A 14,588-nucleotide genomic window follows, 5' to 3' on the forward strand; every position below is an offset into this window, starting at 1 on the left:
GAAAAGTGACTATGAATCTAAACCGGTGGATTTTGTGTAAGTTAAAGGATCCCTCATGTATAGGGTTTTGGAATGTTAAATTAAATTCGTGTAATGATATGAACTTATGGTAAATCGATGATTGTGGTGACTGCATAGATTTCCCCACTTGTGGATTTATATTGTGGTATTTATTTTGATGTGTTGAGTTCAGATTGTATAAATTATCGAGTGATGTGTGCTATGTTTATGAATTGCACAGGGTTATGAATTGGTAAATTATAGAAGTGAAATTCTTGATCTGAATGTTTTCTTAGTGACCTCAAATGTGTGTTTGGATCCTGGGTTAGTTGTGATGAAAAATTTTAAATATCATGGATATTTTTAGGGGCGTGACACTACCAGTCTGGGTGGTACCACCACCTAACACCGACGGTAGCATCTCTCGATCTTTTGGAAAACGAACACTTCGTATGTTCTAGTTCATAAGTGGTTCCACCGCCTGGCCCAATTGTGAGTCACTAAATAGGCCTCCCAATAGGCCCAAATCAATCCTGATTCAAGCCCAATAGGCTCTTAATTGAGTTAGTATAATTATACCCAAAACTAACTTAATTAAGACCTAAACTATGATGATTAAGACATAAACGATTACAAGATATAAATCTTATATTGTCTTGCATGTCATTTGTTCATCCAAACTTTGTCTGAGCTTTTGGCATGTCGTCTAAACCTTCGGCTTGATCCATTGACATCTTGACTCACGCAATATCCGATCTTAGCGTAATGCTCGATTATTCCGACTCGATGCTCGATCTCTGACTCCAGCCCAATGTTTGATTGTCCTGCTCCAATCAATTTACCTTTTCATAATCTAAGATAGTCACGGATCACTTTTCTTAAATACGGATTAAATCATAAACTCATTAATTGATTTTATCATTAAAATATGGGATTCAACATAGTTAATGGTACAACAATTATAGAAAAACCCTTAATGAATCTTTTATAAAAGATAGGAAGACCATGAAAACTTCCAACATCATTAACACTAGTGGGTTTTGTCCACTCCCTAATTACTTTCACTTTTTCTTGGACAATATGTATTCCTTTATAGTAAACAACATATTCGACAAAAATAATTTCATTAGTGCAAAAAATGTATTTTTTTTAATTAGTATATAACTTTTCTTTTTTAAGCACATCAAAAATAGCTTTTCATTAGGTTACCTGTTTATCTAAACTTTGTTATACACAAGTATATCATCAAAATAAACAACTACAAACTTTTCAATGTAAGCATGAAAAATATGGTTCATCAATCTCATGAAAGTGCTAAGTGCGTTAGTTAAGTCAAAAGGCATCACCAACTATTCATATAAACCATGTTCAGTTTCGAAAGTGGTTTTCCATTCATTACCTTCATGCATTCTTATTTGATGATATCCAGATTTCAAATCAATTTTTGAGAATACACAAGAACCATATAATTCATCCAACATGTCATTTAACCTAGTAATAAGATGTCTATACTTTACCATGATTTTGTTAATGACTCTGCAATCAATATATATTCTCTAAGATCCATTCTTTTTAGACACCAATAAAATATAAACTACACATGGACTCATGTTTTCTCACACATACTCCTTTTCCATAAGCTTACTTACTTGCTTTTGGATTTTCTTTGTCTCTTCGGGGTTGCATCTATATACTAGCTTATTTGATATACTTGCACTCGGAATGAAATTAATTTGATGCTTAATTTCTCTAATTGGTGGCAAACCATTATGAACTTTTTCGAGGAAGGGATACTTGTTTTCTTACAAAAGATCAATAATAACACTAGACTAACTATTGTCAATTTTGTTAGAAGTAATCAAAATATCTTTGTACATAAGTATAAGTAAGGGTTGCCTCATGGTTAAAACTTTCTTCACATCACTTATTTTGGCATAAATACTTATTTTTCTTTCACTCAAACCTTCATTCATTTTAGCATAAATACTAATTTTTCTTTGACTCAAACCTTCCTTGTTTTCTATCCCCTTGTGTTACCCAACACTCTCATTTTTACCACTTAACTCACTTTTTTTTTCTCTCTCTCTTTCTTGCTTTCTCCCTAAAGTTTTGGTTAATGAAGTCTCAAGCTCCTTATATTGTTATTTTATGTGCATTTGATCTTCAAAAATTATCTTTGGAGGTAAAGGCCTAAGTTGATATTTCTGTTCATCATATATTACCCTTCAATCATATTGCTATGGTCTCCCCAACATCATGTGACGCATATATAGGTACCACATCATACTAAACTTCATCCTTATATCTACCAATTGAAAAAGAAACTAATACTTGTTGATTTACCTTTACTACACCACTATCATTCAACCATTATACCTTGTAAGGTTTTGGATGTTTGATAGTAGGTAATTTCAGTTTTTCCATAAGCAAGGTACTTGTCACATTTGTACAAATTCTACTATCAATAATTTCAGTTTTATATTATTCACCATGTTCATCATTTTTATTTTACAAACTAAGTATGCATTGAACAACTAAATTTTTACCTTTAGCATACTCTATATCACTAGGACCTTTGGAATGTCATCATCATCACCTCCCTCATTTTTAGATTCTACAATTTCATTCCTCATGATCATAACTTTCTTATTAGGATATTCTTGTGCCATATATCCATGCCCAAGGCACTTATAATGCCTCTAGTTTGATTAGGCTGATTCTCACCTTTACCCTTGCTGCCTAATATATTTTTGTCTTTAGTTTCATCAATTTTAGGCTTAATAATGGGTTTATCATCCTTTTTACTCTAATTCGATTTCCAAAAAGAAGAAGAACATAAATAAGGTTTTGAATCATACCTTGTATTTTTCTTTTAAGTTGTCTCTCAATCTTCATGGTCACATTCACTATGTCCATATAATGTTGCAACTCCATAAAATCAGCAATGTTTTTGTTTAATCCACTCAGAAATTATGCCATGTTGGCCTCATGATCTTCCTCCACAATAGCCCTTATCATGGCTATCTCCACCTCCTTGTGATATACATCTACACTCATGAGACCTTGTGTCAAAGTTTATAGTCATTGATGCAAATCCCTATAGTAATGGCTAAGGACAATCTCCTCCTCATGATTTGTTTCATCTCCAATCAAGTCTCTATAGGCCTTTTACCATTTCTATGCCTGTCTTTACACAATTAATCCCACCAAACAATAGCATAATCACAAAATTCAACAGCAGCTAATTTTACCTTTTTCTCTTCGGAGGAGTCGCGACATTCAAAGATTAGCTTTACTTTTTGTTCTCACTCCAAATAGCATTGGATTATTCTTCTCTTGAAAAGGAGGAATTTTTATTTTGATATTACCTATGTTTTTATCCGCACCATCAAAATATTCTCTCCTAGTTTGTCTCCTAAGATTAATATCTTAACCAATTAGAGTAAATTGATCATCATCCATGTCATCTCCACCTTCGTATTCATCATTGACAAAGGCTGGTTGTCTTCCATGCCATGGTTCACCTTGCAATCTATTAATTGTATTATCATGTCTTTCTAGATGATCACTTGCATCTCCGATCACTTTGAACGTACATTCAAATTATTGTTGCATTACTAAAACCAAAAGATCATTTGATGAAGAACTCACTTTTTTATCTTTAGACATGTTTAAAACTTGAAAATCAAAGTTAGAAAGCCTCACCAACACTCCCTCACGTGTTTCACTCAAGATTTGACTTTTTTTAATACTGATCTCACCACTCTTGTCTTTACCTCTCTTGTTTTGTTCGTTTTTAAATTAACTAAGGTACCTAAACAAATAATTTAGATTATAGCAATTCAAGGGTAGTGAAATTAGGTAGGTCTAAAAGCAAATAAAAGATAGGCTAATTTAAATGTGTGTAATGTACTTCAATCACAAGCAAAGATTAGAATTCAAATATCAAATAAACAAAAAAAAATTCTAGAATGAAGAATGATTTTCAAACTGAAATAAGAATTCAAATGAATGAAGATAGATTTCTGTAATTTGTAAGAATTATTCGAATCCTTAATTTTTTTTAATTCTGATATTGTTTTTACCTTTGATTTTTTTATTTTTTTTTACTTTCTGATTTTTTTTCTTTTCTTTTCTTTTTATTCTATAAAATATAGAAAAACAAAGAAAAATAGTAATAACACAAGAAGTATAATAATGAAGATGAAGAAAGAACAGCAATTATAGATATGTTGCTAAAAGAAGAAGAAGAAGAAGAAGAGAACAGGAAAAGCTAAAAGATTAGTAAATAAATGGATACATAACTTGAGTTGAGCTTTGACACCAAATGATAGAAATCATCAACTTAGCAACCATATACCTTGATAGCTAAAAAAACTATGATATATATAGAATGTAAATTGACACCCTTCAGTGAATTGAAACAAGACGGATCATTCAAGTTTAAAGTAAAAGAAACTATTCTAATTACTTTATCAATAAAAATTTGATGAAATAATTAGAACAACACTTTAATTCCCTTAAAACGTCACGAATTAAAAAGTTTGATAAGTTGAAAGGAAAAACAAAGATTTTAGATTTTGAATGTGATAAGCAAAAAACTTGAGAAGTTTCAAAATTGATGCAAGTACTTAAAAATAAAATACTCATTAATGTTAAAGATGATTATACTTCTGAATTACCTTTTTACAAAGGGAGTCAGCCTTGTTTATATAGATCAAAGGCTAAGTATACAGGGAATAAAGTCATTAAATACAATAAATAATATTCATATTCCTAATTTATGAATGTAGATCATTCATGAATTTGCCTTTAAACTCCCTATGGCTAATTAAAAGACACATGATCTTTTATTTTAATAAAATAAAACCTAAACTAAAATAAAATAAGCTCATAATTTTCAGTATACCCTGGTTGAATAACCTTTATTCTTTAAAATATGTTAAAATTCATCGTTCTCTTTATAATTTAGATTTATTTGAATCATATTGATCATTTTAAGCTCTTCTTGTACTCATAGAACCTTGACCGAGTCGTGATCATATTGTTTCTTTTAAATGTCTTCCAATAAATAAGTTAAGGTTTTTCTCTTTAGCTCTTATCATTGATCCTTCGTAAATAGTTAAAAGATTTTTGGTAGAATTATGATCAACTTATTGGTTTAGTATTTTTTATTCAACTAAATCGGTTATAGTATATTGTATTTTAAGTTTTAACTTATTGTTTTGTGGGCGTGTCAGAAAGATTGCAATCCTATTCTACTTTTGTGGATGTGTTAAAAGTGCTACGACCCTATTAAAAACACTCTAACCTCACTGATTTACCATACAAATCGATCTAATGCAAAGGCAAGAGATTACTTTGGGATACCCTCTCACAAACATTTAATAAAAGGAAAGTCAAGACACTGATAAAAGAAAAAATATATATATATATATGCCAATCCAAAAATAACTTTCCTAAAAATTGGTTGAATTTTAGGTTAAGGAAGATCAGACACCACCACATAAGATAGGTTGACTGAAAAAGTGACTGTCCTTGAAATTTGAAGGCCAAAAATGAATCACTAGAGCAAACCCTGAACTTTTGCTCGCACTTTGTATCGTGCAGATTATTAATTGTATTTTAGTAAATGAATGAAAATAAAGGCATTGCCACAGAAATTGGACATGAGAGGTTAAAGAAACGAAATGCCCACGCCCATCTGTCAGCCAAGATTCAAGCTGCTTTAGATGCTCGCTCGAGTTACGGGTAGTTTACTCGATGAGGGGTGACATTTACAAATTGTAGCTTTTACAGGACAATTCTTACAAAGGTCATAAAAAATACAGCATACTTTTAGAAACCTCGTTTCACTGTCGCAGATACTCTTGAGACATTAGTCTGTACCACCAAAGTCACTCGTGTCACCATTTAACTCTGTGTACCACCAACAGCAGGGAGGTTGAGAGAAGCCACTTCCGTCAAATGATCTCCATTAAGGTTGGTTATGAATGCCACCGATACAAAATTCTTACCATCCACCTCTACGTCGAAGTTGTAGACTTCCTGAATCTCCCTGGCTTCCGATTCCGCAGCTTCAGCCTCTTGAAGTAATAAGTTCCCTTCTTCAAGGTCACCCATTTTAAGAGCAGCTAATCTCTCAGCCCTTGCAGCTGCAGCAACTAATTGGAGCCTGTTGCAGCCTGCCAATGCTGCCTCTTTTTCCTTGAGTAGAATTAAACCTTCGTTCTCCTGAATTTTGTCAACATTGCTTTTGATCTCCTCCTCTAGCTTTTCTAGGTGTAAGATGCTCTTCTCCTTCTTATGTTGCAGATCTTCCTTCGCATTATGTAATGCTTTCGCCTCAGTTGCTACCCGCCCGGCTTCCTTGAAATTTCTAGCAGCAGCAGCAACTTTCTTTTCAGCCTCCAGCTCAGGCCCTCTTTTCTCGATAAAATCTATTCTTTGCTTATACAAAGCAACTTCTTGTTGGATGCTTGCCCTGCCTGAAGATAGATCCTATAGAGTAAAACTCAGTTCATCAGGATTTAGCATGATGCATTGGCAGGAAAGAGTGTGAAACAAGACTAAGCTCAATAGATGCACGTTATAGATAATCCATGTGTTTTCTGGTATGAGTTAAAAGGAATTAATAAAACCAGCCTTGGCTACTTTGTGCAGACTGACTGAAGTGACCCATGGTCTAGACATATGCACAGGAGCCAGGCATGGGCTAAAACAAAGTGCTAGGTAGAGGGGTACACTGAGAAAAGATACTTTGTCGAATATTTGTAGTGCTTCATTTAGTTTTTATACTAACATTGAAGAGACAGATCTTCCTTTGATGTTCAAATTACTATTTGATCATCCTGCAAGTATTCTTTGAAAACCAGCAGAGTTATGTACCTAGAGACATAATAAAGAAGAATTTGCACTGATATTTTCAAATTAGAAGAGTTTGGGTGACCAAATTGAAGGATGGTCTTGGGCATAGACCACAAATATTGTCGGCTTTGGATGGGATTATGGCCTCAAGGATCAAGGTGCTGGCTAAACCACACCTGGGCTCACCATTATCCACTGACACCATAGTCAAACTCAAAGGGAGATTCTGTTTATGGATAAATTATTTTTACTCAAGTATAGTGAGCAGGCTAATTGCTAAATTATAGGGATACCTGTAGAGCAGTTCTTGCAGCTAAAATTTCTTCTCTGAGTATCTGAATATCTTCCAGTATCTTTTCCTCTGTCTTTGAGAACTTCACTCTGTCCTCCCGTGATTTCAAAACCAAAGAAGCCAAATGCTTTTTCAATCCAACCAAATCCTGACAAGTTTTTGCTTCAGCAGATGAAATTTCTGAAAGTTCCATTAGCTTTTTCCTCTTCTCTTCACATAAAGAGATATTTTCATCAATTTCCTTTTTTTTTTTTAACAATGCCTCTTTCTCAGATTCTCCCTTGAGAAAGACTGCCTGCAAATTTTCATGCTTCATGACAATAGTAGATTGTGTCTCATGAAACTTAAAAACCACATTAGAAATTCTTTTCTCAACATCTTGTATTTGGCACTTGTTATCAGCAATCTCTGCCTCCTTCAGTATGACCAATTCTCGTAGTTCATCCAATTCTTTTGCCAAAACAACACCTTTTCTTGTCAGCATTTCTTTTTCTTCCCTGTCATTTTTAACTAGGTCTTCTATTGCATTTTCCAATCCTGAACATGCTTCAGATACTAACAGTGACTCAATATCCATTTCCAGCTTCTTAACCTCTAACAATTCAACTGAAGATTGCCACTCTTCCAGTTCTTTACAAGACTCTTTTTCTGAATTTTTAAGAACTGATTCTGCAGAATTAGCTGCATCCTGTGGATAGGAAGAGAAATCTTTCAGTAACCACATCATTCTGTTAATTCTTTCTTACTAAGACAACTAAGGTAGCACAAGTAATGGGTGCAGAGCAAAGATTATATAAACAGAGTAACCTAAGTCTGCTACACATTAAAAAATTATCATCTATGATAGGCATGTCATAGTGCAACATGTTTGTCCCATAATAGGCATGTCCTATCAATTTCAAGAATGAACTCAAGAGGTAAAAGAAAAACATCATATGAGAAAGCTCATTCACTATCCACCAATTGGAAGGGAAAATTCATACCAGCTGAAACCCTTAAATGCTATAGCTTATCCAAAGTTCAAGAGGCGTTAAGGCCCATCTTGCATATAATCAGCTCTATCTGTTGGTGATTTCCTGCTGGAAACTCATACAAGCCGCTCTAGAAGTTCATATCTGGGACCCATGATCGTATCTCTGAGAAGTATCAAGTGCAGAAAACAGCAAATTCAAGCACATCTTAATGAAATCCTTTCAAAAAATTCAGTTCAGGATGAGGGGGATTGACCAAGAAACAGTTTGCATTGAGAAATATCATCAGATATCTCAATTACATTTCTTTTCTGACAAGTAACGAAATATAGCAACTAGATTTGACCTACAAAGGCTCCACGAGTGGAACATTATTTGGATCTGTGGTTTAGTGCACAATTTCAGCTAGCTGTCAAGTTCTGCAAAACATTTTAGAACCAACAAATATTTTGGTTTAGGATCAAGACTCTTAACCTGGTTGTTACTTGAGGAAATTCTGATATGAAGCTAGTCAACACACATCAAAGGCCACAACTAATGGATCCTTTCCTTAATTTGTGATTTAATCATTGTATGATCTACAATCTCAGTCTAAGCATCATTTTCAGCAGCAAATATTAGTTATCCTTTGTTTTGCGGAACAACTTTTGTATAAGGGCTTGGTAGACTTGGTACTTGAGAGCCTCCAAATGCATTGGATTTCAATTGAAATATTTTGTATGGACTTGTTTGCTGATGTGGAGATAAGACGGACCCCAAAAAACACAAGTAAGCAAGTGCAACATGCAGACATCTTGACCTGTCAGAAATATTGTGATCCAGTCAATCTGGCAACAGCACATCTGCCACATTATCTCCAGATCATAACAAAATAATAAGTTAATAATCTTTTTCCCAATGGTCTGAATACAAACAATATCTATACTATAAAAGACAACTCCTCCTCTCTTATTTTATCAAGTTCTAAGCCTTTTTCCTTGTTTCAGTTTATACTCCACCTCCAAGCGTAGTCTGATTTTCAACTTATACTCCACCTCACCAGGCACATTACTGGCACCTTCTATTTTTCCAAGATCCACCTCGGTGCATTTTTGTCCCTCTTAAAGCACCTCAGCCTAGGTCACCTCCCACATTGGGTGAGATCCACCTCAATGTTCCTTGTTCTGCAACATGCAGCTTACTTCAGAAAAAAGGACCAAATGGGTTCTTATTTTCTGGCTTGGTGGGATGATCAAAATCAACATCATCATTTGCCATTTAGAATTTTCACATACCTGTTTAAAATTTTTATTCAACTGAAAGATTGGTTTGGTTGCTAGCTGCTTCAAATTCAGTTTGTAGGTTCTTTAAGATAATTTATTTTCATTCATCCTAAGGGTTAGATTACAAATTCTAACAAAATGCAGATTCTTTTAAACTATCTAAAATTCACTTGGTAAATGTCCTAGATTCCAAATTCAGATATCTCAAATGACAAAATTAAAATGAAAATTAAATTGGAGACCAACTGATTTGAGAGTTTTATCTTATCAATGTTCATGGCATTAAGGGCAAGCTGAGAGGCTTTGAAGTCCTAAAGCTAGTTATAACCACTCTTATGCTAAAAATTCTAAGATGCAAAGGGGGTTGGAAGAACCAATGTGGCTCTAGCCAATATTTCAGCTTTTGGTAATCCAATTTTGCAAAAGGAGATGAAAAGTCTATATCAACAACTAGGTTAGGATATAAGTCATGAGCAAGGAAGGCAATACCGAATGATACAGCCTGGTACGGGCAGTACGTACCGGTCCGACGGCATACCGGTACGTGGATCGCCTGCTACTGGATGGAACAAAAAATAATAATAAAATTATATATATATATATATATATATATATATATATATATATATATATATTATAGAAAAAGGCGACGTTCGGCGATGTCGTCGAGGCGACGTGACGTCGCCTTTTTCGGATTATATATATATATAAACGAGGCAACGTCTCCGAAGCGACGTCGCCCCGCTTGGGAGAAGAGAGAGGCGACGTCGCCGAGTTATATATATATATATATATATATATATATATATACCGAGCGGTATACTGAACGGTATACTGCTCGGTATACAGTTTCGTACCGTACCGAGCGATCGTCAAAACTCCGGTACGGTACGAAATTGCAGACCTTGGTCATGAGGTAATGGCAGTGCAATATTAATCAAAAAGGAATCTTCGAGGGGATTGTGTACTTGACTTTCCTCAATCATGCGCAGACAATAATATCTAAAACTCTTGCAAGAAAGGATGATACTAAATCTATAATATCAAACTTCTCTTCATTAGAAATCTTGTTTAGCGCCTTAATAAATGAAGACATTGAGTTGCGTCAGTTGACGGACAAGGAGAGCAACTGGCTTGAGAAATGGACAAAATTTTGTATTTTCTTAAACTGTTCTTTAAAATAAAATTCACATTCAAGGCCTAAAAAATGGAAGGCATTAAGGTGTCTGTTGTCTAGGCACAAAGGAATATTAGTTTTGTAGATTGACAAGAACAATACACACTCCATTATCCTAACTTTAGGTGACTAAATGTCATTTTGCAGAAGTGATATGTTGAATACACCACTTGTGAATTTTCAGATATTCATATATCTAACATGAAGAGTACATTTCAATCAGAAAACAAGTAATTGGTTATGGTGTAATGTTTACCTATCAAACTTCGCATTTAAATACAAATAAAAGGGGCAATCAGTATGCGGACTGCCCCGGTCCGGTCCGCCACATAAAAGGGAAACTTCTAACCCTAATCACTTCCACTTCTCAAACACCTGCCACCACTTCTCGCACAGTCGCGACCTCTACTTCTCACTGTGACTTCTCACCACGACCAACACCACTTCTCACGCAGCCATGACCTCCGCTTCTCACGCAAGCTATTATCGGCGACCACCACTTGTCGCAACCTTGCTGTACACTACCGCCACACACGACCTTTACCCTAATCATTTCTCGGGTATGATCCCATCTGCTTGCTTCCTCCTTCCTCCTTCCTCCTCTTCGTCTTTTACTTCCTCTCCAAAACACCAGTACGTACCAACACACAATACACCAACATTGATCAGTATGTACCCATCCGACTAGATCATTAAAATGGGTATGACACTCAAAACAACGATACTTGGTTTTATACAAAAAGTATAAAATTAATTAAACTTATATATTATATTAATAAAAAATATTTTATCATAAAATGTGTGAAAAAAATTATTGCTAAAATACATATGTAAAGTGTCTCTCTATCATAGAATTTATTCAAGAAAACATAGGATTAAAAAAAATCCACTCCCAATTAGTTGATAAAAGAAACATGGGAGTAAATGACAAAAAATTGGAAACAAAGGTGGATAAAAAGGATAGTTATTGAAGAGATTGATGTTGGAAAGAGAAAGAGAAAGGGAGATTGTAAAAGAGACTAATAGAGGGTAGAGACTATAGAGTAAATGTGGATGGCAATGAGAAGGGTGATAACAAGAGAGTGTAAGAGGGCAATGACAAGGAAGAACAATGGTGGTGAGACAAAGTGATAATGATAGAATTGACCAATGAGAGACGACAAAGTAGCATACGATGTTAGAAAAATAATTTGAATTTTCTCTTAAAAAAGACTGGAATTCCCTCAAAAACAAATGAAAGGATAATTATAAACAAGGGCATTTCGATCAGTATGGATTAAAGTGATCCAATTAACAAAGTGGACCATCCAAGGGTCCGATTCCTTGTGGTTTTGGTCGGACCTTTAAATCTGGTTCTGTTTTATGTTCAAGAGCAATAGGTGGATTGTTACATAGTTGGTAGACTTACAGATAAAGAAGCAAGAATAGTTTCCCTGGTGCATCTGCATTTGTAATCTGGCATTGAAACAAGCCCACAAGAATAGTTAACATGTTAAAACTACAGAGTAGATGTGCATGCTTGCAAAAGGAACTATATTTAAAAATAATAATAATCAGTAGCTAATGACACTAGATATTGATAAGAACCAACATTTTTCCTATCAACTTATGAAATACTTGATAATTACTTAGAGAACTTAAAAATTTAGACAACAATGTGGAAATTTGAATGTAGGTTGTTTAGCCCAAGTTAAGTCCTAAATATTTGTAACTCAGATTCGTTAGTCCTGATTAGCCCAAATACCCAAGCAGCAAATGTTTTTCCTTTGGAACCAGATTAGTTAGTCCTGAATATTCCTATCTATCTTTAATTTCTAGAGCAGTGATGGTTTTACCTTAGAAAACTGTTGCAGCAGGAAAACACCTTCTTCCTCTGCCGCTATTTGCAACTCCAACACCTCCAGCATCTTTGATTCAGCAACTTCGCAATCTGCCTCTGCTTCCCTCAACGAGAGTAGGAGTTTGTTTTTCTCCACTTCCATGGTCATGAGGTTCTGGCTGACCCTTTCAGCCCTCTCAAAGTCCTCAGCTTCACAGGCTAGCTCAAGCTCTCTTTCCAAGTCCTTATGCTTGGCTGATGCGGAATTCACGGTCTCAACCGCTGTTCTCCGCCTTCTTTCCAATTCCTTCCTCTCTGCATATGCTGAAGCTGCTCTTTGCTGGATGGACTCGAGATTCTTGGAGATTTGAGCCCTGACCACCTGTAGTCCCTCCTCTGCGGAATCAAAGGCGCCTTCTCTAGCGGCCGATTCCCCTGAGCAAATATATTCGTCTTCTCCTTCTTCCATCGGGGGCTGGTGACCCTTGTCTTCTTTGACGACAGCTTCACACGAGCTCCCATAGTCCGTCTCTTCTCTGAGTTGTTCCAGAGATTTGGAAGGAGGTGGTCCAGGAGTCGGGTCGTTCTCTACCACCGATATGGCCGTATCGGGATGTGGAGCGGAACCTACACCTAAATCATATGAAAAAGTAGGTGGTTCGTCTGCAATCGACTTCGAAGCAATCGCCATGACGACTGCTGCGGTGCCGGAGGAGCAAGGAGGAGGAGGAGATTTGTTACGAAGGGGGTCGGAGAGGTGATGGACGTCTTCCGACAAGGCGGCGGCGGGGCCCGCTGTTTCTCGGGCGTAGCCAATCCGGACGGCCCGTTTCTTCTTGCGGGAGGACTGGCGAGAAGGAAAGGCAGGCGGCTGGAGATGCGAGGAGGGAGGCGATGGGGTAGGAGTTGGAGTGGGAAGAGGAGACAGAGTTGGAGGATCAAGGGGGGAGGGGGTTGGAGATGGGAGATTCTGGAGGGTGAGATCGGAAAAGAGGTCTTCATCGATGGGTAGGGGTTTGGATTGAGGTTGGGAGGTGGTGGCGGCGTCAGGCGGCGGTGGCAGAGATGCACCTACTTGAGGCAGGGAGAGATCAACGGAGGAGGGCATGAAGAGAACCATACCATCGAAGAGGGAACCATTAATGGCCTCATCGAATCCTGCCTCCGACGACGACGCCATGAATGAAGAGACAGAGCGGGGCAGGCAGGCAGAGGCCAAAAAGAGAGTCGGTCGATTCGATTGTGACGAAGTCTCAGCGCGTGATCCAATAATTCTACTACCATCCGTCTGATACTCTTTAATTTTTACATCGACAAGAACGTTGGAGACCGATAGACTGATGTGGCAGACAGGTCAGATCAATTCCAATAAACTCCATCACCCGCAGGTTCTTTACAGTCTTGGCAGGACCGGGATGGAACCAAATGATTGGATTCCGAGAGAGTTAAGCGAGGTTGATCGGAGTCAATGCTTTGTTAAGATTCTATGATCAAAATCCAATTTCAATATTTATTTTATTTTAATTTTAAAAAAAAAAAAAAAAAGTCAAAGAGAACATTCGATCGAGCAGGATTAGAGGATCAATCGACCATAGTATTTGCTGCAGAGCTTGAATTAGACATATCATCAAAAAAAAAGAAAAAAAAAAAACTTAATCATAAAAAATAATAATTGTATCGGTTCTATTAAGTAAGAGATATATTAAAAAATATTTTTGAATGATCTTAAAATATTCTCAAATGTATCTAAAGAATTCTTTTAAATTTATGTGAGATGATATACAATAGTTTTACTTTTGAATTTAAATTAATTTAAAAAAGAGATACTTTTAGTATTTATTTTTCTTATATAGTAAAAAAATATTATTTTGTTGATGAAGATAGATAAGAGTTAATGAATCATATAGATTTTACTTTTTTTAAATTATTTTTCTTTTTTATTATTGATCTTTAGGATTTCTCTTTTAATTTTAAAGTTTCTCTCCTTATACTTATGACCTCAAAAATGCAGAATCATATCCCAAGAATGTATTGTATGATTCTCCGTCATCTTAATTTACACAGGAACGGGGGGTTCTATTGTTGGACTAAAGTGTGCATGCATAAGATACTTGAAATATGACTTGTATCAGGTCTGCTATGACGACATGCTTGGATGGTTCCTCGCTGGGCGTCTGGGATATAGCCATACACCATCTTG

At 35.9% G+C, this 14,588-nt stretch overlaps 1 protein-coding gene across 1 annotated transcript; it reads right to left on the bottom strand.

Moving 5' to 3' along the window:
• Positions 1-5,707: 5,707 nt before the first annotated feature.
• Positions 5,708-13,666, bottom strand: LOC135623278 (uncharacterized). The gene is made up of 3 exons (XM_065126062.1): positions 12,405-13,666; positions 7,161-7,847; positions 5,708-6,501 (listed from the first exon to the last, which is right to left on the bottom strand). The coding sequence occupies exons 1-3, from the start codon at positions 13,566-13,568 to the stop codon at positions 5,914-5,916; spliced, it is 2,439 nt and encodes an 812-aa protein (XP_064982134.1). The 5' UTR covers positions 13,569-13,666; the 3' UTR covers positions 5,708-5,913.
• Between the last annotated feature and the right edge of the window lie 922 nt (positions 13,667-14,588).

This window comes from Musa acuminata, chromosome BXJ2-9 (genome assembly GCF_036884655.1).
Source record: "Musa acuminata AAA Group cultivar baxijiao chromosome BXJ2-9, Cavendish_Baxijiao_AAA, whole genome shotgun sequence".
Classification (NCBI taxonomy): Eukaryota; Viridiplantae; Streptophyta; class Magnoliopsida; order Zingiberales; family Musaceae; genus Musa; species Musa acuminata.